Source organism: Hypomesus nipponensis, chromosome 10, assembly GCF_054491055.1.
Source record: "Hypomesus nipponensis isolate SF chromosome 10, ASM5449105v1, whole genome shotgun sequence".
Classification (NCBI taxonomy): domain Eukaryota; kingdom Metazoa; phylum Chordata; class Actinopteri; order Osmeriformes; family Osmeridae; genus Hypomesus; species Hypomesus nipponensis.
The window spans coordinates 3,311,814-3,338,929 of NC_140370.1; the positions used below are offsets into that span (position 1 = coordinate 3,311,814).

At 43.6% G+C, this 27,116-nt stretch overlaps 1 protein-coding gene across 1 annotated transcript in view; it reads right to left on the reverse strand.

Moving 5' to 3' along the window:
- Nucleotides 1-23,092: 23,092 nt before the first annotated feature.
- Nucleotides 23,093-27,116, reverse strand: part of LOC146270841 (cadherin-2-like) — a 56,738-nt gene continuing 52,714 nt past the window's right edge. The window contains exon 16 of the mRNA XM_084706660.1: nt 23,093-24,597. Coding sequence (XP_084562786.1) covers nt 24,391-24,597 — 207 coding nt within the window. The 3' untranslated portion in view covers nt 23,093-24,390. The remainder of the gene's footprint in view (nt 24,598-27,116) is intronic.

Here is a 27,116-nt window from a genome sequence, read left to right on the forward strand (position 1 = left end):
TGGCTCTTTCAGTCCCCATGCCACTGGCAACAAATGATCAACAGCAGAGCAGATTGGTCTTTTGGGATGTTGAGGATACATATGCGGTGATAAATTCCTGTGCTAGCTGTCATGAACTATGATGGACCCATATGACAAAGGTTTCATCAATCATTCGCGTCATGACACATCAGCTGCTGTGAGTGCTATGTGAAGCTAACGTTGGAGAGCTCGGACTCATGGTTCTCTGGAGATTTCTGCTCAGTAGCCTGCTATCGAGAGAATAACATGGCCTTCCACAACAAGGGTCCATATTCTATTCACAAACGTGTTCTATTCAATTAGGTGACATGGAAGCAAAAATAACTATGGGGAGATATAACTATGAGGGGCAAAATCCAAAATGTACCCCCAAGCTATTCTTTTCAACTTCTTAAACTCACATCGTTTTGAATGACTTTCCACAGGTGAAAAAGCCCATTCCGAAGACAGCTTAACTTAACATTTGACTCTTGCCATTGTTTAAATATTCAGGTGAGATTCACATCATTTTAAAATGCCCCTCATGAATTTTACAAACCCATCAGATTGTTACAGTTTCTCTTTACCCCACTTCATCTGACAGTTATGATGAGACCTTGAGATTATATAATTGAATACTTCTATCCATGTAATTTGCATCTCTGTGGAGTTATCATGAATCAGTTGTCCACCACATGGTCATCACGCTCACATTAAGGGCCAAATTAGCATAACAAGTCAACAGAGGTCCATCTTGCGAATTATCACTTGTCCACCAGCCCATGTGCTCAGGCTCACATATAAAGTGCTGTAACTGTACTCCACACCCTAAAGATGGTAGAGATGTCTATGTAAATGAGCTTAAAATGAACAGTACGATGGTCATGTGTAGTACAGAGCCTGAGTATATTTAAAAATAAAGAATTCCAATCCTTCAGAGATCCTACAGCTGTCATCAAGTCCAAGTCCAGAGGTTTGAAGAGCATATGTGAGCAAAACAGCTCAAAAAAAGTTATTCACCCTCCCCTGTGAAGATGCCTGATGCTCACCAATCTTCCGAGTGTTTTATCTGATCCCCCCTGAAACACACAAAACTAACGTAGGAAATCAAACAGAATGGATAAGAAGAAAGTCCCTGCTTTGTCGCGACTCTCCCTCATGAGAACTCCCATGCAGAAAGTTTTAGACTTAAGTTTAAAAAAGACATAAGCTCTCAGTGGTGAGTCTTAAAATTGGCCGACAGTTGCAAAAGTCAGAACCAAAACTTTTCAGCCGTAGTCTCTTTTATCCAAGCATTGTGTTTCTCAGGGCATACCATACACAACTGCACCGGCTTCACTGAGTGTGAATGCTTTCTACAGTATGTGAAGATTATCCCAAACAAGGGCCATTGAGAGTTCTCTGATAGTGGCCATTTTAAGCTTACATGGCGAGGTCAGAGCACAATTCCTGAAGAGATCAATTACCCCATGTACAGAATGTTTGCCTCCATCTTACCTTCCCTGCGGAAACGGAAGTGGAAAACCTCCCCTCTCTGAAAAGTTGCCAGGTTTAATAGAGCCATGGTTTTTATTAGGAACAATAGTGGGGTCCATAGAGTGATAACGATTGGCCCAGCTCTTAAGGTTATCTTTTTTGCTCAAGGAGTACAGTTTAACTCTATAGAAAATAGCATCTCTCCAACCTCAATCTAAAATAAAGAGAGCTATGACTTTGAGTGTTGGGTCAGGGAGAAACTGTCTATGAGATGAAGGACAGTGACTAATGTCAGACCAGACCTATCTTATCATGTCATGTCCTGGGATTGTCATTTTGGCCTGAACCTGTGTCAGTGTCATCCTCATTAAGCATGATATCTCCTCCCTGTCTCTGTAGATGGTGGAGCTGCCTATGGGATTACAGTTTGCACAAACAGACAAAGAAAAAGCCCCATCCTCCGTCAACACTGCATGACTGAAGATTGCCCCAGGGGGCTGGGTGTTTTTGATCATATCACATCATTTGTGCTGCTGTGATTTCCTCCAAAGCAAACAACCAAGATCAGACAACGGTAAGGAACAATGAGTGAGGCCACGCTCGACTCAAACAATCCCCACAGCTCGAGAAGTTTACACCAAGGGCTGTCTTGGTGGAAGTCAAACGTATTGTCCAACGTTGATGGATGGATGATAATGGTGGTTGAACTGAATTATATGTAATATTTAGTTATGCACAGCTGGAAAACAGAAATACACAAAGTAGGTGAGTATCTGAATCTGTTTTTCTGATGAATGAATCAATTTATAACATGTTATGCTCATGTCCTTGACGATGTTGCATTGTTGTTGGATGAATCCCAAATACAAACTGCAATTAAAGAGAAAAAAAAAACAATTCAGTGAAGGTTATCATATCTGATATGACAGATGTGGTACAGAAGGTAGACAACGTCAAGCACTGTATTGTTGAGTGATGGTTGAAGTGAAACAACAAGCTTGAAGATCTGTAGAAGAAGACAATCTTTGAGTAAGTTGTTCTGATGGTCCGTATCTCAATGTATGAGTGAATATAACTTTTACAAAAAATCTCCTCTTTGCTTTCAATATGGGTATCCTCATAAATGTTTCCAGAACCAGTAGTTGAGAGTGACTGCCATGGTTAAGTAAAAAATTATTTCAAATTAATAAGCTGTGTTTGACTTGGTGTGATGTCTGATACTAAACATACAGTAGGCTACATACATTTCAGTACAGCATGTCTTGTGTGTGGGGTGACACACTGCAACACCAAATATGATATCTGGTTATTGTTGTGACAGTCCTCAGTTGAAAATTAACTTCACAAAAGCCGTGGAAGTTCAGAAGATGTAATGAAACAAGTGAAAACTCTGAAAATAATGTCAGGCCGTCAAAATGTTTGCAACCCCATCAAAAAACGTTTCATTTCCACAAAGTACAACAAACATTCATCTATCAGCTCTGACAAGTGAAGGAAAAATAGCCCTAGGGATTGCAGAAACAAGGCAGGCAACACAGAGCCAGAAAGAGAACAAGGGTGTTAAAGAATTGAACATTGAATGTTCTTAAAGATCTCTAAACATTTGTATGCATGCTGAAAGAGATTATCCTTTCACAGGGTTGCCAAAGATGGCAACAAGGTTGGTCAAAACTGGCAACCGTGAATCTTGGAATTCTGGTATTCCTGTTACAGAACATATTGCTTTGAAGCCGTCAGTCTTGTAGAACTTGCTTCAAATTGACGTAAATCATGAAAACAGTGAAAGTCTTGAAACAGAAGAAGGGGCCCAAATGTTCGTTTCAGATGGTCTCGAATTAAAATGATGAAGAAATGATGAAGACCTCAAAGTAAAATTTTAGAGAGCAAGGACTGCAAAAAGCTATCAGATTACTATGGTTTTGCCTGTTCAATTGAGCTTTCATGTGTTTCCTGGTACAGTGGGCATAGAGACAGTAAGCCAAATTCTTTGAAGGCTTTGTCGTCAGAGGGCCCTTTGGATCTCTCTGATACAACCACCCAGTGTAGCACGGAACTAGGAACACTCACAGCAAAGACATGGATGACATGGTGACATCACCCCAACGCAACAACAGGAAGCTTTGGGCGCCTCGTCTTCTCGCAGGTCACAGCCACGAACCAGCTGGCCTTCGCTGTGTCTTCATTCAGTCTGGTACCCTAACAGGTAAAAAAAAATGCTCTCCGGCCATTTTCCCAGTCCTTCAATCCTCTGAACAGGTAAACTCCACATGCCAGTGAGGAGGGGTGAATACGTGATCTATTGGCTACACAGTCAAACCACTACACAGTCACATTTAAGGACACATCAAGCAAGCCTGAGACATTTATGAACCCACTAATTCTAAAAGCGGGATTTTAATAAACCAAAGGGAAGTTTAAAGATAGCCAGCATGTCGGCAACACATCAGGAAATTGATAAAGTTAAGATTATTTAAATTAAAATGTCATTAAAAGGCAGAGGGCTTGGATCAGGATTATGTTAAATAAAATCTGATGTCATATAATATTATATCAGATAATAAAGGAAAAATGTAACCCACTGACTGTGAATATTAAAGTCATTGTTATCCCCTCAGACCAGGTACTAATGGGCCCGAATTAGCTGGTGCCAAGCAATGAGCTAAATCCTTAACAAAAATGTATAGTTTAGAAAAATGAGAAAGCTCCCAAAAACTGAATCATTGATGATTCTTCAGTTTTTCCATTGCACCAATGAACTGATTATCTCCTCTTCAGGGGAATCATGATACAGTGTGTTTTTCTTTAGATCAATACAATAATTTCACTGCAGAATGTGAGTATTGATGGTAAACCTTGCTTCACTTTGATGATCCATTTTGCTCCAGAAATGTGGGGCCCATTAAATAACAAAAACAAAAATGAAACTTATTCACAAAAAGGTCTAACTGTTGTTGTCTTGGCCTGTCGTCAGGGCAACCAGACATCTTAATGAGAAAGATAACCTCTCGACACATGCCACTGACAGAAAATACACATTCTAGAAGAATCCCATGATAGAATGCTCACAGTTCAGACAGAATCTGTACATTGCAAATGCTTCAAAAGTTGGTCATGCGGAACGGTTGCTCCCATCTTGAACTTCTGAATGATTAAATAGCATCTCAGAGAATAAACATCTGGAAACGGTGTGAAAATACTGAACTGGACAACCTTGTACATGAGAAAATTGATCTTCAGAGTAACTTTTACAGCACAGCACACAGTAACTTATCCACTAAAATGGGAGATGAATGTGCAGCAGAGCAGATGCACCCTGACATCGATGGTAATCAATCAAGCATCTTTGTGGAACATGTAGATGCCACCCACACCTGTTAGTCTGCAGCTGGTTATTAGACTGATGAACAGCTGCATCTGAAACAAAGACAATATTCTGTTACTACTAATTCTACTGCTACTACTACTACTGCTACTACTACTACTGCTGCTTCTGATAATGTTACTACAGCTACTACTGTTACTACTGCTAATAGTGCTACTACTACTGCTGCTATTACTGTTACCACTAATACTCCTACTCCTACTATTACTACTACTACTACTACTCCTACTCCTAATAATAATAATACATTTCATTTTATTTTCCAAGGCGCCTTTCTCGGTACTCAAGGACACCGTACAGAGGTATATAAAAACATCAAAAGCAGCAGAAAAATTGGAAATACAACAACATTACTACTACTACTACAACTACTATTACTACTGGTACTGCTACTACCACTGCTGCTTCTGATAGTTACAACTGCTAATACTGTTACAACTACTACTAGTACTACTAATAATGCTACTGTTACTGCTACTGCTACAACTGCTACTACTACTACTGCTACTGCAGCAACTGATACTACTCCTACTATTACTACTTCTACTAATACTACTGCTACTACTGCTACTACTACTACTACTGCTACTGCTGCTACTACTACTACTACTACTGCAACTGCTGCAACTGCTGCTGTTGCTACTACTACGATTACTACTACTACTTCTGCGACTACTACTACTACTACTGCTATTGCTGCTACTGCTGCTACTACTACTACTGCTGCTACTACTACTACTACTGCTACTACTACTGCTGCTACTGCTGTTACTACTGCTGCTAATATTACTGCTGCCACTATTGCTGCAGTTCTATTGTTGTGGACGATCCGTTTCAAAGTCATAGTTTCAATCAATCACCATTGTTGTAGATCCAGGCAAAGGGCCGTTGTTCATTGACTGAAAATAATGAACAAAAATATCCTAGCAAAAATGTTGCAGGCTAACCCAATAAAATTTATTAAGTGTATGTTCAAGTGTGTTTAAAAAAGAGAAAATACATATCGGATGATATCAGAATCTTAAAATACAGTATAAGCTAGTTAGCCACACATATTTTACAACTGTCTCTTTCAACAGTGTAAGATAATGTACTTTTTCACAACTGTGACACATTGATGACAAACAGTACAGTCATGATAGACTTTCTGCTATCACAAGATATGCCAACCTATCATAAGCGTTTCAGTAAGGAGTCTGTCTCGAGACTTTACCTCACATTTTAGATATATTAAATGTTTGGAGGAAGACAGTCATTTGATGGAACTGAATAAGTATTCTGAACCAGTCCAGTTGTGGGTCAGGATTTGGAAGGATAGCACATAATTCTGAGCTATGACGGGAAGCTCTTACGACAGACACACATATACTGACTCCACAGCATGTACACACAAACACACACTCAAAATACCCACGGATGCCCACTCAAGACACACACACATGCAAGATCAATGTGTGTGAGTCGTCAGTCTTATCCTGGAAGACTGTACTGTAAAGTAATCTCTGATGGTTGTTCGAGCCCAAGCCCTGGAGCGTTCTACAATAAGCGGTGCTCACAGTCTGTTCCTGGAAGAAAGCTCTGTCCCCACCAGCATGTACCGGTCGCGCACACTTAGTTACAGGCCAGTGGAAAATGTGAGATAGGCATCACACTGGGAATGGTTTTCTGTTCTCACTATAAGTGGTTTAAGCATAGTGAGTTTGGAATGGAATCTTTAAAGTGCTCCGAGGAGTTAAAGTAAATATACAATGTTGAGACGACTGGAAATACTTCAAAACATTTTAAAAACTAGATGTCAAAATGTTGTTTAAAATGTCTGTTCCTTTTGACGTTCTCTACAGGGGAAAATAATTGACAAAGAGTCAATAAAAGTCAGTAATGCATCATGTCGAGACTTGTCCATCCCCAAGCTAATCCACACCTCTTCAAGTACAGCAAATGCACACACGGAAACACACACAAACACACAAGTGTACACACAGCCTTTCTTGATTTCCTGAGAGAGCCCACATCGAAGGTATACCTCTGGCTAGCAACTTCTACTGGAGTCTACATCAAGGTAATTCACTTGTGTCTAACACTCGCAGCATCGACTGCTGAGATGAATCTGCCACTGACGTCTCCATCACAGCCGCAGTATGTTCTGTTACTACTTTATTACTATCCTTTGTTACTACCCTTATTCGTGCTATCTCCAAGATGAAGGCTACTTATCATCAACTTTTAACCTTGCACGACATGCCTCGAAGCAAATGAAACAAGCGTTCACCACATTTGTACCTGAAGACAAATAAAGTAAATGTTCTGAAATAATTCTACTACATCCAACAATAATCAATTGACAAGAATGTTAAACCTTATACAGACATGGTGTGATTGGTCAGTAGTGTGACTGGTCAGTAGTGTGACTGGTCTGTAGGGTGACTGGTCTGTAGGGTGACTGGTTTGTAGAGTGGCTGGTCTGTAGTTTGACTAGTCTGTAGGGTGACTGGTCTTTAGAGTGACTGGTCTGTAGAGTGACTGGTCTTTAGAGTGTCTGGTCTGGAGGGTGACTGGTCTGGAGGGTGACTGGTCTGTGGTGTGACTGGTCAGTAGTGTGACTGGTCTGTAGAGTGACTGGTCTGTAGAGTGACTGGTCTGCAGCAGGGCTACAGTGGTAAGGCTGGGTGTTTAATTAGGACCTTCCTTCTGAGCTGGGCCTGTTTATTTCCCCTGTGATGCTCCACTGATCTCTACTGAGCGAGGGAGGGAAGAGAGAAAGAGTGGGTAGGGAGAGAGACAAAGTAGAGGAGAGCAAAAGCAGTTGTAAAGAGAGAATGACGAGAGAAAAGCAATGAGAGAAGTGGAAAAGAGATGGAAAATGAGATAGAGATAGAGTAAGAGAGAGGGAGAGAGACTGGGCAGTCTTAGAGGATTACAGCATCAGTATGCTGTGGTCTCAAGCCGCAAGTGCACACTTGCCTATACAGACACGTACTATAGACTTTTTGCTAAGGTGCTGGAAGATGAAATCTCAGTTGCACACACATCAAAAGCCATCCCACAAAAGGTAGCGCTCTTTGGAATGATACTTCTTGTGTGCATTCATTTGCAATTTCACATGCCTAGCAACCCTTTCACTGAAGCACTTAAGCAGCTAATGGTGTCTGATCAGTCCTTAGTCTGATTAGCTCATCTACTATGATACACAATTGTGTGTGTTTTCATGTGTATAAGTCTATATATCAAATATATCTTTTGATATTGATTCAAAACAATATAAATCTAACCTTTTAATTTAATTTCTCTACATGAAATAATATTTTGGGAGCATGGCCCTGCTCAGAGTCAGAGAGGAGAGCGAGATAGTTCATTACTAACATCCAACGTATAAAGAGCTGGGGGCTTTTGGCACTGCTAGTACAGTACATTCATAACCGTTTGGCAAAGTCTCACTACCAACAGAGGAATAAATGGAATTCAGATACTGTCGGTGTAATTTCTCATGGTCTTGACTTGGTATCAAACAAATACACATTATCCATCTTCATTTCCGAGTCATAGTGCCAAATACTGATGTAGTGTACTGTATCTGGAAAGACTCCCTGCTTGGTACACAAAGTACACAAGTATACGCATTAACCCCCCCCCCCCCCACACACACACACACACACACACACACACACACACACACAAACACACTCAAACGCTTACATATGCTGTTCATGTGAATGCACACGCATGCACGCGCAGGGAGATGCCAAACACACAGACAAACATACACGTTCAAATAGAGTGCAAGTGAGTCTGGACAGAAGCCAGTAGCCTTGTCTGTCTGACGTGGAAATCAATCAGAGCAACACTCCGACTCTGACAGGGATGTGTTTCTGAGGCTTGGGGGTACAGCTCTCCTAAATCCCTGCTGGGCACAGATGCTATTGAGTTCTATTAAACATTAGCTGTTTAATCTAAGTAAGGGCCCAGTGAACTGGGAGGGACTGGCTGTTTCTTTCTGCAGGCTCTTTATGCGGCAAAGAGAAGTATCAGGTCAGCACAACGTTGCAGCTAAACTGAGACAGAGATAGATGGATGACCACAGCACCTCAGCACTGCACAGCCCATAAGACACGTCACTGTTTGCTGTTTGTTTGTTTGTGTGTATGTATGTGAGAGTGTGTGTGTGTGTGTGTGTGTGTGTGAGAGAGTAGGTGTGTGTGTGTGTGTGTGTGTGTATATGTATGTGTGTGTGACAGTTGGCATGAGTGTGTGTGCGTGTGTGTGTATGTGAGAGAGAGAGAGAGAGAGAGAGAGAGAGAGAGAGAGAGAGAGAGAGAGAGAGAGAGAGAGAGAGAGAGAGAGAGAGAGAGAGAGTGTGCGTAACAGACAAGGAAAAACAGAGAGAATGCCTCTCTGCATGCAGGTGTGGATGTGTCTAAATGGAGTTAGATACAACTGTGGCTGTGTCCCAGTAACATGTTTCCATGCTGTCAGTATGTCCAGTATGTCAGAGGAATATTCAGTATGTCCCAATGTATGGTATGTTTAAGGAAGTACAGCAAAAATACCTCAATGTCCTTGTATATCCGACTGCATTCTACAGTATGACAGTTCTTCAGTTTTTTGAGATGCTAGGTTGGGGGAGAAGACCACGCATCTCATATCAACCACCATAACCACACACCTGATGACCATCAGCTAATCACTGACACACCAGATTCCCATTGGCTACTCTCAACATGCAGCAAAGGCACGTCAGTAGACCACTAGAAATACCGTCATGCTGTCACTCCCATGTCTTTGCTCTTTGGCTATTTATTTTCCTTCAAATACAATTTCGAAAGAGATTCATTTGTTGTCTTTGAACTAATGAATATTGTTGGGCACTTCACACATTCAAAACACCAAAAATTGATTGCCATGCGTGAGTGTGTGTGTGTGTATGCACTCACAATCCCTTTGTGTCAGCGGCCTGCTATAACTGAAGGAAAAGTGATGGCGAAAACGTTGACAGTAACACTTGTTAGTAATGGCACAAAGTCCCCCTGCTGAAATGTCAGTGTTAATTGTGGCTGATCATGACACACAATAACAATGGAGGGTGAGAACATCAGTCAGACTTCGCTAAGCAGGAAACATGAATATGTAAAATTGCACACACACAATGTTTCGTGGCAGATATATCCACACAGATCCACACACGCACACTGACACAAACAGAGAGTGTTAATAAGAGCCAACAAAGACAGAGAAACGTTGTTCTCTCAACCTTGAAATAATCGTATGTGCAATGGAACAATCTACCTAGTCTAACAAAACAGCGCTGGTCACAGTATGGGTGTAACTCAAGCTAAATCTGTCAAATATGCTGTCAATTCATTGGATTAAAATACTAAGAATAATTTTGTTTTGAAGTACTATCTAATATTTATGTCCCCAAACATAAACTATTGATCTTCCCAAAATGCCCCAAATATTCAAAGTCCCATCATAAGTCATGACTCATTCTAAAGTGCACGTCCCCATGCACCCCCCTGGTCTCAGGGTTCTCAGTCGTCCTATAGGGACAAAGGGCCTGTGCTTGAGATCATTCATCCCGTGTCCACCACATGATTCTCCCTGAAGGCAGCTGCACCAAAGGATTCCTCTAAGTATACATTCTCTGGTCCCCTGATCAGGTGTGCTTGAAGAGTAATGAGCAACCTCCCCCATGCTGCCACCTGCGGCAGACTCATCCGACTCCAGCTCACGGCTAATCGAGAGATTACAACACGGGGATGCAAGGGAGGCTGCCTCGAGGAGGTTGCCATGGTATTGGAACTGTAGAATGTGAGACATGTCAGCCGATTTTTATTTATGGTGCTAATGTATTTTGAAGGAGCTCATTTTTCCATTCTCATTTCCTCTTGAGTGGAGAGGCTGAAGATTAGTGGCAAGCATGAATGTGACCCCTGTCCATCACTCCCCTCAGGGCGCTCCCAGCTCAGCCAGCCCGCTCCTGAGAGCCTGCATCCTGGATGACCGTGACCCAGCAGAGGGGAGGTCAAGACAGCTCCCTGGCACGGTCTACCATCACCGAGGGAGAACAAACAAAGATGAACCCGATAGGAGGAAGGTGTTTATTTGACGTGGCGCCTTCGTCCGGAAGAACCAGGCTCCAGACTGTTTGCTCACAGTGAAAGGTGTCAAAACAAACTCTGTCTTGATTGCATAAACATTCCTGCATTCCTGTATTCCTGTTTGCCATATGAGGGTGAGATATTCGGACAAAACTCGATTCTATGGATGACGCTTTCATTGGAGTTTCTTTGCCTTCCAACTAAGACAATACCCACATTTGAGTTGGTCCCCGACTATGAATTATTGCATCCGTTGTCAATGTCCTGGCACGTCGAGCTAGTCACTAAGCACCACCGCTCGGCAAAACGCTGTCAGAACAAAGAGGTAAGGGATGAGACAAGAATGAAAGAAGACAGGCATGAGCAAACACACAAAGCATGATCAAAGGTGCCCGAGCGGAGAGGACTGTCTGGACATGGCGCAACGGGACAGACTGGAAGAGTTCTCAAGCTCAATGCTTGCCTGGCGTTTGGAAGCGGTGTGCGTGTGTCTGTGTGTGTGTGTGGTGGGTGGGGGGGGCGGGAAGGGGGGTGGGGGTGTTGGTGGGGGGGGATGACAACAATGTTTGAACTCATGCCGGATGTTTCTGTCAATGCTCTTGTTACGTAATACCAAAGACATTTGACACTGAGTTCTGTGTGGCGATATACAACACCTGTGGGTGAGCTCAATTTATCGTTGTCTTAGCAGCAGCACCCAAGTCACAAAGTTGTGCTTTGGATAGTTTCACTGTTTGTCACAGGCTTTAAAAGTCCTTGCACTGTTGTGAACTGTAAGCCATATTATGTCATTTTTTATTTACCAGTGGAGTGCCATAAACAACATGGAGGTCAGGTATAATAATGAATGCAGATGAGCTGGTGCTATTAATTGTCAGGTGCATGCATGTCATGCTGCACTGTAATCAAACTGACAAGTTAACAACCTCCTTTCTGTATCATATTCAAAGGGGCAATCTGGCTACTTACATAATTACCACATGACATTTTCTTCTCTGTCTCGTGGAGTAATGGTGAGAGAGATAGAGAGAGGGGGAGACAGAGAAAGAGAGAGAGAGGGAGAGAGGGAAAGAGGGAGAGAGGGAGAGAGAGGCTCTGTGACACCCTCACTCACCAAGCACAGTCATTAGACCGGGAGTGGAGGCAAAGTTCATGAGATCAGCTCTGTGTTTGGCGTAATGGTTTTTAATAGGGATGAGGGGACAGAGAGGAGGGGAGTTTATGTGTGTGCATGTGTGTGTGTGTGTGTGTGTGTGTGGGGGGGGGGGGGTGTGGGGGGTGTGGGGGGTGGGGAAGGGAAGGGAAGAGAAGGGGGCAGGAGGGGAGGGTTGAAACAGATGCAGTAACAAAGCGGCAAGTGTTTCAAATGTGAGAATGTCAGGGAAAGGAAGAAAAATGCATAATGGCATTTCCTTTTTCAACCCTAATTGATTCTGTATCATTATCTGGAGCTCAACCACGAATGATTACAGAACTCCCTAAATCATCTCCAGAATGGTGCCAGAAGTCCACTCAACAATGGCTTTGGTCCGTTACATACAGTGTCACAGTAGTTCATTACAGCGTGCAGAACATTGTTTTGTTATGTGTGTTTATTGCAGACAGAACCCATCTTGTTCACTCATACAAGTTTGTTGTGTTTGTGAACAGAGTTAGAAGATTGCGAAAACGAAAATGCTGGAGTGTGTGTGTCTCTATGCGAGTGGGTCATATAACAATATTCAGTGTATAATTCTGGGTCGGTTCCGCCGCTGGATTAAAACTAAATTACTTCCCTTCGTCCCTTCATGTTCAATTAAAGTGCCGCCCAGGAATGCGTAACAACTGTACCGGCCTCCAATTATCCCCCCCCCTTAGCCAACCCCTTTATTTTTCCAGAACAATGTCCCAGCCCTGCATTGCTCTCTAGCTCTAAGTTGGGTTGACAGGCGTCTGAAGTATCTGAAGAGCTTTTCACAATGCCCCAGATCCATCATCGCAGCCCCATCGAGGCTCATTGTGCACGTCCATTAACTGTATCTATGCTGCAAGCTCACAATGGAGCCAGCTTGAAGAGGGTCACTGGTGCGTGGGCCCCTGTCGTCATAAATCTGGTGCGGTCCAGCACTGAACATCCCTTGTGCTCGGCTAATGGCGCTCTAATCGCTCGTACCACTTCGTGGGTGGGATAGGGGTGGTGGAGGTGGGGGGTGGGGGTGGGGTGACACAGAGCATTACTCATTTGTTACCAAAACCAGAGGCCAACGACGCCGAACAAATCACCCGGCTCTTGTCTTTAGTCCTTTCCACAAAAGTGTTTCAGAAGAGCACAAATTGGCCGACCGATTCTCAAGACAGTCCCTCCGTCAAAAATATTGATGTTAATCTCCACATCCGGAGCAGTGATAATATCCACATGAATAATATATACACATGGACAGTGCTGGGTAGGAACGATGGCCATGCTGGTAGAGGCTCCTAGAAGGATTTCATTATTTCTGGTGTCTGGGTTGAACCAAGACCTCCTCACCTCTGCGCTCTCTGCATGTAACAGCAGTGGGTTTAGTTGTTACCCAGACACCTGCAATATGAATGCCTCCATAAACCAGGGATGGTCTGCTCTGCTGTAAACGCTGATCATAAATATGGGTTTATGTTTTGCTACAGCGTAGGAAGTCCCCTATAGTCATTAGGCTGGGTAATTGGTTCCTGTATGATTGTAAACCTGGTTTACAGACAGTATAAACCTGCAGACACACAGTCAAGACCCAGCCTAATGGCTGCTGTGCCCTGTTCTGTTCAACTGATGATACATCGCACAGAACAGAACACATACTGTGTATATTTAAATCACCCATTGCATGTAGGCCTATGTGTATTTTTGCCCATTTTATTCAATCTGATACATGCAGTATCGGTCAGGCTATGCAAAGACAGTATAACTTGAAGAAAAAAAAGAGTACCTTTTTAGGGGTACTATTGCACTGCAGTGTTAATGATCCTATTTTCCTGGTATTTTTTGTTGTTGTAGAAACCTTTATATTCAGAACTATATCCCTTTCTTTGTTGCCCTGCAGGTACAGGTGTCCCTCTAATATGCCTGTAGGGCCGCCTGCCCACAGCTCTGAAATGAGGCCTGAATTACTGCCAGCACTAAGCAGCAGAATTATTAATCCCAGCCAATGAATTCCCATAGACTCATTCCCTCGTCGAGTCTTCTCTTCCTCGTTCTCCGACTTTGTGCTCTCCAAAGTGGTGGGTTCGCCTCAAAACCAACTCCCGACAGAGTCCTGGGGTGTTCTCTCGCATGTGGTGAGCTTGCCTTTCTTCGCCCACCTCCCCCCTCCCCCCCCCCCCATCATCACTGTGTCCCAGCCAATCACCACCAAGAGAGGCCCCACAAATCCTGGCAGCGGACACATCAACAAGGGCTCAAAGCATTGACTCTACCTCGCTGTTGTCTCTCGATGCTCCGAGCGTGCCAGAGTCGGGGTACCGATGCAGGCTGCAGAGCCGGCTCCAAACAGGAAGATGGATTTTCAAAGCAGCCGCTCTTCTCCTCCGTATGGTTGATGAGTCCTCAGAGATCCACTCTAATCAAGTTCTTGGATCTTGCCTGTCTATGCCACAAAAACGGCCAGCCAAGTTTACGTGCCTATTTAGCACAGAAATGGTCACACTATTTACAAAGATCAAATGTATAATAGATTGCAAATGGTCTTAGTCCATTATTTTGCTAGTATCTCAAGAGCATTGTATTTTCAGCAAATTCCAAACATGTGGTTTCATATATGCTTTTCTTTGTTATTGCACAGTACCATTTCTTGTCTGAGGACAATATTGTGCTGCATCCCTGAGACAGTCAAATCAGATGGTCTCATTCAGCAGTGGTAATGGCTGTATATATGGACGTTGGCCTAGATAAAGGTATAGTCAGCATTCACCAATGTTGATAAATGATCTGCCTTCCGACCAATTCGGTTTATACAGTAGACACAGCACAGCAGACACAGCACACACAGCACACACAGCACAGCAGACACAGCACACACAGCACAGCAGACACAGCAGACACAGCACACACAGCACACACAGCACAGCAGACACAGCACACACAGCACAGCAGACACAGCACACACAGCACAGTAGACAGCACAGTAGACACAGTACACACAGCACAGCACACACAGCACAGTAGACACAGCACACATAGCACAGCACACACAGCACAGTAGACACAGCACAGCAGACACAGCACACACAGCACAGCAGACAGCACAGTAGACACAGCACACACAGCACAGCAGACACAGCACACACAGCACAGTAGACAGCACAGTAGACACAGTACACACAGCACAGCACACACAGCACACACAGCACAGCACAGCAGACACAGCACACACAGCACAGTAGACAGCACAGTAGACACAGCACACACAGCACAGCACACACAGCACAGCAGACACAGCACACACAGCACACACAGCACAGCAGACACAGCACACACAGCACAGCAGACACAGCACACACAGCACAGTAGACATAGTACAGTAGACACAGCACACACAGCACACACAGCACAGCAGACACAGCAGACACAGCACACACAGCACACACAGCACAGCAGACACAGCACACACAGCACAGTAGACATAGTACAGCAGACACAGCACACACAGCACAGTAGACACAGCACACACAGCACAGTAGACATAGTACAATAGACACAGCACACACAGCACAATAGACAGCACAGTAGACACAGCACACACAGCACAGCAGACACAGCACACACAGCACAGCAGACACAGCACACACAGCACAGCAGACACAGCACACACAGCACAGTAGACATAGTACAATAGACACAGCACACACAGCACAATAGACAGCACAGTAGACACAGCACACACAGCAAAGTAGACACAGCACAGTAGACACGGCACTCACCAAAAATGTTTAGTCACTTGCATTACCAACCATGCAATATAGATCTTCATTAAATGTCAAATTACTTTCATATGCTTGGATATGAAAGATTTCAGCGTGGTTTTTTTGTAGAATACTTTATTATGGGCCATTTTATGGTCATGTTTCTGTGCAAACATTCTGTTTTTTTCCACAACATTCACGTAAACAGCACAACTGTTTTTCACAGTTGGCTAGAGCTACTGTAAACCAAGGTCATTGCCTCAGTCAAGATCCCTTTTTAGTGTTAACTGACGCTTTAGCTATAACTTGCACTATCCTTAAACTTGTAAAGATTGTAAACATTTGCAAGTTAGAGATAGCTAAGGTTGTGATCCCACAGCACAATGCATGCTTACAAGAGGTCACCTGTACAGTTTACCTGACTGTGTTCTTGCTACAGTAAGTACTGTACATGGAAGGTTGTTGAGGAACTGCACTGCATACTCAGCTGCATAGCATTCCCATTACTGATATTTGAGTATGTTATTACACACAATAACTTTACATTTATTAAGATGACCCAAAGTTCTCTTCCTTAGTCCGCTTTGAAATCCATCACTTGTTGGCATGGAACCTTCCACCCACACTCACTCATTCCAAACTTCTATGACCCGCGGGTGACATGTGATGTAACTGGGATTCAAATGACGCCCACTGGGCTCTAATGAGCCAGCATAGCATGGTGAGGCAAGGATGAAGAGATGCACATCCTCTACACACCCCAGTATCAGAACCTCAAACCACCAGCCAGGAACATGATGTGGAAAGAAATAAAGACATGATGTCTAAAACAGAGAGAGAGAAGGGGATTGTTCATCTTTCTCATTATAAGGTGTGTTTGATCACAACATTGTGTCACTGGCAGTGTTGAATCTCATTCCGAGATATCTGGATAACGAGGCAAACGGAACCTGGCCTGTTACTTGTCTCACCCCATGGGGCTTCACATTCAGAAGAAGCTCATTACATTTCCAAACCAAGAATGAGCACCTGCTTGTGTGCATCCTCAACATTAATGTCACCATCATTCACCAACTCTTTCATATTATGGGGTGAGAACTCAGTACTGAGGGTTTAATAGTATAACGTGCCATGTTCAGGTAGTAGGTAGGTAGTAGGTAGCTAGTATAAACCGAGTTGAGCCAAACCCTTATATTTGAAGCATTTATGTTTTCTTGGGGTTTGGTGTGTCCAAGGCCAGCACATATTAATGATGGCTCAATGTGTTCTGATTACAGCACTAATGGGGTAGTAATAATTTCAAGCTGTGCCGTGTTGTATCAAATGAATTATCGATCTACTGGCGTTGTGTGCAATATTGATGTTTCAGTCCCTTGCTGCTTGGGTATTAACACATTTGCATTGAGCTCTTAAAAAACTTCTGAAATCAAATGTTGTGCACCTTGTACTATTACAAACTTATTTCGAACGTATATTTTCACGTTAGCATTACAAGCACCATATCCAGTGAGTTATGAAGAAATAAATCCTGCATAGCAGACTGTTCCTTGTACAGTGTCCTTGAAACAGTAATGCACGGATAGTTTCCAGAAATGCATGTTGCATTTCCTCAGATTCTCCACAAGAGTGATGTATCTTTATTGTTGAGAAATAAAGAAGACTAATAATTCTAGACAGGAGTTGAATGATAAAAATGCTGTGAAGGTTGGTTTCAGACACGTTAACAGAGCACTTGGAGACCATCCCCAGAATAACACCAGTGTAACTGCACCTCAGAAAAAACGTTTGACCGTTTTTATTCGCGAAAAAATTCAACTTCAAAGGGATGTAATTTGTGAAGTCAATCATGTACAGTGTGTGTGTCGACTCTTCTCAAGATCACCTTTGAAGCTGTTCTGCACTTGAATTTGGGGTAAAGGGTCAGTTGAATTTGAATTTGCCTATCCAGAGATTTGTCATCCAAAGGTGACAACTCATTTACCCTCAGTCACTCGCCATGGCAACCAGTTTCACATCTCTGGTGATTGCATCGGATCAACAGGAAATACCAGTTCACAATATTTTCTTAACTCAGGGGACTAAAATGACCAATTACGTTTTTGATCACCAACGGTGTGAACGAGGCTGTACACAGACTGTTGTGTTTCAGTGGCTTCCGGCTCCGAGCATTTTCTGCACCATTTCTAGTGTGTCGGCTGCATTCTTTATTTATGTGATGTTGTCTATGACCTGAGGTCCAGCCATGCTTGTTATCCTCATTGAAAGTAGTGCAACAGTGTGCATTCTTTGCTAGAATTCACATTTGCCGTCCAAAGACCACGTTTCAATGAGATGTGGCCTGCTGTATGTGTTTTGTTCCTCTGCGTGCATGTCAGAATGGCACTTTACCCCACAGCCATCCATATGAATAGCTGATCACAATGGAGTCAGTAGACAGGAAAGACGACCCAGTGGCCTCTTTCTCCCCGCATAGACAATAATACAACCATCCCTTTGTATAATCAGCAGCACATTGATCCATGGCCGTCTAGCCTCAAACACATTTATTAGCCTTCCAGCATAAATACTCACACTTGACAGTGCTGGGACTGTAACAAAATGTTGACAAGGTTTATATATATTGTAAATATCATATTTATTCATTTTCCTATGAAAAGACATTTTCTCTATTGTGTCCTTTTGTAGCCTGAGTGACACTGGTGTGATTAAGTGATGCTGATGGAATGTCAAGTGTTTACTTGTTTAAAGACAAATATTCAAGGGCACCCTCCATGGAATCTGTTTGATTTCCTTTCTATCTCCCTTTCACTGTCACAAACATAGTTCAAACTGCCGTATTTAAAACGACATATCTATTCATCTATCCAGGGTGTATGTTGCCAACACACAACTCCTCCTTCCGGTCGCGCACACGCAGACTGGACAACAGTTTCTACCTAAGGGCCATCGGGTTTCTGAATGGACACTGATATTGATATTGATTTACTGCACACTAGTCACTTATACACTGTCACTTTCAGCTACTGGTTGCACTATCAGTAGCATTGCACTACTGTACCTCACTGTACCTCGCCACCAGGCTCCTGTATGGTCATCTGCAAATTTGTACTATTGTACTGTACTCCACTTAGGTTAGAATAGGTTATAGGGTTGAAATATATTTTATGTGCATTTAAGGTTAGTATAGTGTATGATTTATTGTTATCTGTAATTTATGAAGGTTTAGTATTAGGGTTAGTATAGTCGATTATTTATTGCTATCTGCATATCTAGAAAGTTTCACTTTTTTAAGCTTAACATAGATGTAAATTATGTTCTGTATACTTATATATTATGTTATGCCAGGTGCTTGCGTTGTCTTGTCTTAAGAATTTCAGTGCCCAGTCTGACCTTCTGTTGTTCTGTGTACCTGACAAATAAAAGACTTGAACTCCTTTGTCTGCACAGAGAAAGAAGAGATGAAATAATAGATTCATTGGGTTTGTTTTCCTGCCATTGATATTCATTACATTTGCTATTCTACTTGGCATTTTTCTAACCACCAAAGTAAGAAAGTGATAACCCAGGTGCCACAATAGCGCCGGGGTGTGTCTGCTCTGTGTGTCAGTGCAAGAGCTCTATGATTACATGTCCTGTTTGAAACATGTCGACCGCTCATGCAAGAAAACCCACACTGGGATGAGAAATCTCTGTCTCTCTCTCTCTCTTTCTCTCTTACACATCCACACACCCACACGCTCACACTCCCACACTGAGCGGAAAGCAGAAAGGGACTTTGGATGTTCGTGTGCATGCAGGATATCACATGCTCAGCTGATATGCATTTTAGGAAAGAAATATCGTTCATCATTTCCATCTCAGTGTGTCCTCCAATCCGTGACCACCGTGTCACACTTGTGAGTAAAGTGAGAATAATTCTGGGATGGGGCCTGATAACTGAGAGCTGATAAATCAGCATCACACCCAGCTACCACAGGAGAATGATTCAGCTGCAACAGAGGGCAGGGCTTTTTGAAGAAATCTGTTTGGAAGCAATGAGAACAGAGGAGGCTGTAGATCAAGTCTGGGTCTCGGTTTGATCACAGCTCCTCCAAATTGTAATTGAACCGCTAGGTTTAGTCCGCTTCATGGGTGGAGCATTCTGGGTTAGGCTATTTGTCCTATTATGCCGCAGAGAAAGCGGCCAGTCCGTGCTGCCGGTTGATTGACACCTCGTACGTGTGGAGATGCAGGGATTCTTTAAAGGATGTGTGAGCCTCCATGTTAGCATTGAAGCATTCAGCTCACTTGCTTATTCATTCCAAGAGGGATGAGGCACAGGCGGGCCGCAAAAAAAAGACATGCGTTCACCGCTCTCTATTCGCTGCTGCGGTGCTGGAATTTTATGTTGATAGTCTGGGTAGCATTCGTCGTCCTCGGGTCCACCAAAGGTCAGGAGCTGCATAGTTGAGCAGCTGGTTTGCATCTGATTCCTTATGTAGGCTGCACGCTACACTCTTCCCGCTGTGGATGGGTCACTTTATGTCCGACTGTGGCTGGGGGAGGCTTGTCGAGCAATCCAGAGGCTCAGCCTCTCTAGTAAAGCAGGGACAGGAAAAGGCTGTATCTATAGCTGTGTGGTGTGGCTGAGGGGTTCTGTATGAAGGTCTCCATACTGTAGAAGGCATTTGAGTTGAGTTCATTTCCCGTGTGTCTCCTGATAGAATTTTTTTCCTCATCACCAAATTTTAAACACTTCTTTGACACTGATTTAGGCTCACACCTTTCAAAGGGCTGAGGTAAAACTGGATTTCAGAGAGATATGAACTATTTATGTAAACACATTTCCTGTCACATTTAAATCTCTGGTAAAAATACAAATGCTGGGAAAAGCTAAACACTGATTACATATGCATTTTGGGGGATAAAGTGTTGGTAATCAAGTCTGATCAACATTCAACACGAGCAAAGCATCCAAAGTAACTGGGAGATAAACCGGCTGTCAGTGTCACCCAGTTTACCATGATGTTAGTAATAATTAGTTTTGCAAGTAATTGTTTGCATATGTAAATGCCATTGTATAACTATTTTAATCCATTGAGTGTCAGCAGAAATGTGCAAATAAGATTAGGTTAAAGAAGTGAATTCGCTCATCACTCCGGCAACATATGGTAAAAAAAACATGACAAAGTAAACGTCGGACTAACCGAATACAATTGTTTAATGTAAAACAAAAATGACAATGATATTATTTACCATTATGCGTTTCTCATTCCAACTCAACATCAGTTTAGAGTGTCCACTGAGTATTTGGCAAACTAGAGGGCCCTGCTGTGCCTGTTCTGTTCCAGTGTTGTGGCTGGTGTGCTGGCTGGTGAGCACTTACAACAGCCATCACATGTTTTGGGCTTCCTTGGATTGCCAACATTCCTCTGGGGATAATCCCTGTTTGGGAAATTGAAGTGCGGTGCCGGAATATCAATTCCTCTTTTTTTCTTCCTTCTTCCCTGGGGTTAAAAAATGAAACAGGACTTAAGTGCTCTGCGGATATGAACCCATCTATTGAAGCAATCTGAAGACGAGGAGGACAGTGTGTCAGTACGAGAGAAGCTTTATGAAAATACATTTCCAAAGGGGAAGGGGAGTAGCACATGACTGGATCATTTATTGTAGCTTGACCTGCGGAGCCACAACCGTTAACGCTTATATATTTCTCTTAGCTTTTGATGTTACTTGATCAAGGAGACATTTCCTTAAGAATGACCTGAGAACCTCTAGAATGGCTAGTATATTAAAAAGCCCCTTTCGGGCATTAAAACAGTTGAACTGTGGGAATGGGAGAGATCTTTAAAGTGGGCCTGTGAGTCACAAAACCACATCCGTGCCTGTCGGAGGCCGGCCAGACTTGTGTAGTGTAGCGGTCAGGGAATGGAGCTCTGAGCTGGCATACCACAGAGCTGAATATCCTACTTTCAACAAAGAGGAACCACATGAAAACAGTGGTGTCTGGATTGAAAAGGCTCAGTGTTAAGGGAGTAACCTTCAGGGAACCAGATCTGACTCTGCAGAAAATAAAGCCCTCTGACGATCTGAGTGCTTGGTTCAACAAAACCGATAAAGGGAAATAACATGCTTCCCGCTGCTACAAATATGAGAGCATAAGCATATTTGCAGATATGTGATATGCACCATGTTGTTTGAAAAATCAGATCAAAAATGATCATCTAAAGGTTAGGAGGTTGTCTGGTAGGTTAGCAGCATAGTATAGCTCTCTTAGACAGTAGAGGAGGAAGCAGCAACAAAATAATTCAGTTGGCAAAAATCCAATAAGTGACTGCAGGGTTGTACAGTAAAAGCAGAACCTTTTGACACCAACGGTGTCTATGTAGTCCAAATATTGAGGAATCCTTAGGGTTGGGAAAATAAATAACAATAAAAATAATAATAATATGTATGAGGGAGAACAAAGGTTGCTCTTTTGCCGAAGGCTTGAGCACACCCAAATTACAAGAGGGAGCAAACAAAAGCCAACTAAGGTTCAACAAGCACCATTTAGAGCGTCCTTTTATTACTTTCCATATAGTGTAACAGGACTTAAAAGCCAACTCTGACTAATTAGTCCAAATTAATAAGGCATGTCCACTGTTTTGTTGTTCATTACTGGTCTCCCTGAGGGAAGGCTGTGAGACTGACGTTTCCATGCCAGTCAGCACCCAGCTATGTGTGCGTGATAGCCAGGACAGCGCTCTCCTTTTCTCTCACTCTCGTTTCTACACTCCCTTTGTCCCAGGAGTTGAGATACATGCACAGTCCCTGAGGGCAGAGCCAAGACTGTCTGTGTGTCCTTCCGTTCAGGTCAGCTGGGATGGCTATACATCCACACGCAGGCGAGGAACGGTTGGGTGAAAGATCGATTTGGTCTCTATCACCTTTTAACCTTGAACATGCTCTAGTGGAAACTGAGAAGGAGTGAGCTGAATATGTTACCGTTTTACCCTCCAGGATACTCTCCATCTACTGGATAGACAGTTTATGTAGACCAAGCACCTGATTCCTATTTCATATTGATACAAACCTAAACAACTAATCAAAACTGGGCAAAAAATACACATTTTTGGGGCACAAAAGACAATCTTATTTTATTTTTTTCCGCTGCTGTCCTTTTCAATAAATTGCACAATGTGTAATCCAATTGCATGAACAATGCTGAGTTTGAGGAAAAAGCAAATGGAAAAAAGAGACAGTCTCTAGCTCCAAAATTAGCGTTTTATTCGGATGGTTGGGGTCAGTATAATTTGTTTTCCAGTACAGACGATTATCCACAAGGCTTTAGACAAAACCTTTCCCAGTCTTAAAGCTGATTCAGTAATTAGTGCCAACGTGGTCAGAACACCACACCCCCCTTTTTGGTACAAATTCAAACAGTTGTGCTGACAAGATTACGATTTTTCTTTTTTGTTTCTTAGTTTTTTTTTCCTTCATTTTATACAAAAGACTTTCTTAACTTCTACACAATTAATGTCACCCAGTTTTTATTTTCTCGCTTGTAAATAAATTTCGGAAATAACATTATTTTTAATTTTTGTTGTTGTGAAAAGATAAAAACATGCAAAACTTCAATTTGTAGTCCAAATCATACATTTACAAGTTTGGAACTTTTTGCAGTTCTTCAAAGACTACATCAAAAGAAAAAAAAAGAAAAACATTATGTACACACATCTTTTTACAGTGAAGTAAAAGTTGAAAGTACCAGATGATGACTAAGGCAAATGAAGTGTACATGGATTAGAACAAAATAAACAGTTTTTTTTTGTAAAACACTACACCACTTCAGAAATCAAGGAAAATAATATTCCGCTACAAAAGTATGATGTATGACTCCCTTTATTTGCAACCAGCTGCATAAGTTTAATCTTTTAGTGAAAAAGTCTAAAAGTCTAGCGTACTGTACAGTGCTGTTCTTAATTGTTTTGTCCCATCCAAGCTAACAAAGGATCCTTCATCATTTCTTCAGCTTTATTTAAATAATCATTTTCAACAAACAGCAGTATTGTGTAACCAAAAAGCACGTAGAAGCATACCATAGTGTAACATACTTTCCTATGTTTTGAAATCACTCCAAAAGTCAGTACCATTAAAGCCTTGAACATAAAACTAATCATTCAGATCCAAAAAATGTACAAAAAGGCACATTATATCCCAGTGCTTCTGTACTGTGAAATTCAAGTGTAACTGAGCGCGCTCAATACCAACGATCCAAACAGTGACAGCTCACCAATGTTCCCTCCCCTTCTCCAAAACTGGACCGCAGCCTATGCCTAAGCCTTCAACAAGCATATGTATGCGTAGACTACAACAATAAGCCAAGGTTGGTTGTTTTTTAACATTTTCGGAATTATGTAAATTTTTGTACTTTTCTGTCATTGTCCCGTCACTCTCTCGGGGGATATCAGTAATCAGAAGCTGTCCACGTCCATCAACAGGGAACAAAAAGATCACCCCTTTCCATCACTCTCCGGTCTTCTCCGTTGTTGGGCGTGGGGCCTAGTCGTCGCTCCCGCCATACATGTCTGCCAGTTTTCGGAAGCGGGGCCCCCAGTCGTTGAGGTAATCGTAGTCCTGGTCCCCCCCACTGCTGGAGGAGTTGAGGGAGCTTAAGGAGCCAGCCGTGGAGCCGCTGCCCTCGTAGTCAAACACCAGCAGGGAGTCGTAGGGTGGGGCAGTGGGGTCGTTGTCTGCGGCCTTAAGTCCCTGTGAGGAAGAAAAAAAAAAACAACATTTAGATGAGAAGATTAAGGCCAGACTGTTTACCGACACAGTGTTCTACAGGAATGGCCCCTCAAACCAGCCGTTTTTCTCCTATGTCAGCTAAAACAGGAAGAGTTCCCTTAATATATACCCGACTCAGGGTATATAGTGTTCAGGAAATCAGGTCTCTGTCAGGATTAGTTCATGTCTAATATTTAGTTGTGTGTTTACAGCATTTTTTTTTGGGGGGGGGGGGGGGGGCGGGGGCTAAGATTTGTGTCTGGGATGCCAGATTATCCAGCACTTGATCCCAAACTGAGATTGAGCATGGACGACAGCGTCCTCTCTCTCAAATTCTTCCTCCTGAAAACAATTGAATGGCCCTCCCTGTCAACAGGCTCGGCACTGGGGCGCTGATCCGGGGTGAGGCGTGGATACTCCAGTCTTCCACCGTGCCATCTCTGGGACTGCCAACGCAGCCTGGGATACTCCCTCCCACTTTGATCCGTATTCGGTGGCTGGCCCCTCAACTAGGTTTCGAGAGTGCTGCAAAATGGGTGAGGACATGCTAAGATGTTTTAGCACCACTCAATACGTTCCCATGGCGAGAGAAGGTGGTGGTGGGGGCGGGGGGCGTTCTTCATTTGGACGATTGCGCCCAACATTCCCAGAAGCCCTTGTGGCGTCGTGAGAGGTCCTTATGGATGGCTATTGATCTCCAAGCCCATTCCTTAACAGGACGTGTGAGACTTGATGGATTGCTAATCTTGGAGCTGGAGATGTGCTCTGGCCATGAACCTCATTGGACCCGGACCTCATCCCCCCTCCATCTTATCGCTGCCGTGGCGACATCCAACAAATAATAACTGAATTAAAAGGAAATGGAGCGACAACAAGGAGGAATGAACCACAAGCTCATTGGAAACATGGCAGAGATTTATAGGGCCCTCCATCCTGCCACTGCAGCGACAGTCTCAAAACGAAAAAGATGGATTGGATGCAAGTGCGCGGGCGCTTAGCGATTATTTTCCACTTGTTAGCCTTCGTTAAATGTTTGCTCAAGGCTCCGCGCGCTGATAATTTGGTGGGAAATATGACAGATGGATCATTCATTGCAATTACAGCCATCACTGCTCCGCTGGTTGGAACCCCCACCTCCCGGACCAACGCCCCCGCAGCGCCTGGCGTTACGAGGTTAGCCAATCACAGAGCGCTCCCTCTTTATTCCATTATAACAGAGTCATCCTGAGCGAGGGAGACAATCGTCTCTGTCTGAGGGAAAACAATCCTCTGTCCTCACTTGCCATTCTTCCGCTCATCCTTCAACTCGGCTCTGCAGAGGAACAATGGTGGAATCAGTAGCTCAATAACATCCTGTTTCCCCCCGCTCATCGCGTTAACGTCGGAGTTCATCTTTCAATAAGCGAACCGGTCCCGAGTCGTGGTCGCGTGGAGCCGAGTGCACCGTCCATGTGCCCGGCTCCTACGAGGGGCCTGTGAGGTGAGGCTGTGTTCCCCAACAACAACCCCGTTCGCCCGGACCAGACACAGGAGGCCGAATGAAAAGGCCATTGTTGGCCCCTGCCGCGAGGTTAAATTCTTGGGCGGATTTGAGACCTAGGCCTCAATTTTCCCTCCCTCCCTTTTTTAATTAAGTGCCAAGGGCTCAGTGGGCATGGGGGCTGTGTGCACACTCTTGACCCCCCCTCCCCCCCACCTTCTGGCAGCCAGCCTTCACTGGTCAGGTTAGATTCCAGTGCCTGGGTGAGTTGGGGTGGGGGTGGGGCAGGGGATCTAACACGGCCTGGCGGACTAGTATCAGCAGTATCCGGACCGGGCATGTGGACCTGGGGGGGGGGGTCGCGGTTCTCGGGACGGACAACGATGTCCTCGAGAACAAAGAACACACCGGATGCCTGACGCACGAGTCTCTCAGAAAGGCCTGTCTGACTGCCAGGGATCATTTGTATAGAACAGGGGACAAACTGTCCCACACGGGCAATATCTCCTGACCAGAGAAGCCAGGGTGTGAGACACTTCCTGCGAGCGACAGGGGAAGGGAACGGCCAGTGGGGGAAGATATAGTGGGAGGCTCGTGGAAAGGGCAAGCGCTAATCGAAAAAACTTGGGAGGAATCCAAAAAAAGGCTGGCAGAAAGCTCCATTTGTAATACAGTGAAAGTCTTGTCTGTTGGAGCTGGTGAAAAATACATGACTGTCCTTTTCATTTCACGTTCTCTCTCTGTGCTACGTTCCAGTCAACGGTGGCCCCAGGCGAACAGAGCTTCGTCGAACAGCTTCGGTTTTGGGGTCGGTAGAAATAAAGGGCCTGCCGCCTTTGAATATGTCGAATTCGAATTATTCACGTCGCCTAATACAGTGCTGTAAATCGGTTTGTTTTATTGGCAAACTAAGACGTCTATTTCATAGACCACTAACACGAGGACATTAATAATGCTACGTCAGAAATCTAATTTCAGATTTTTATCTCCCGCAAATTGAAAATGGTCTTTCGCAGGCTCA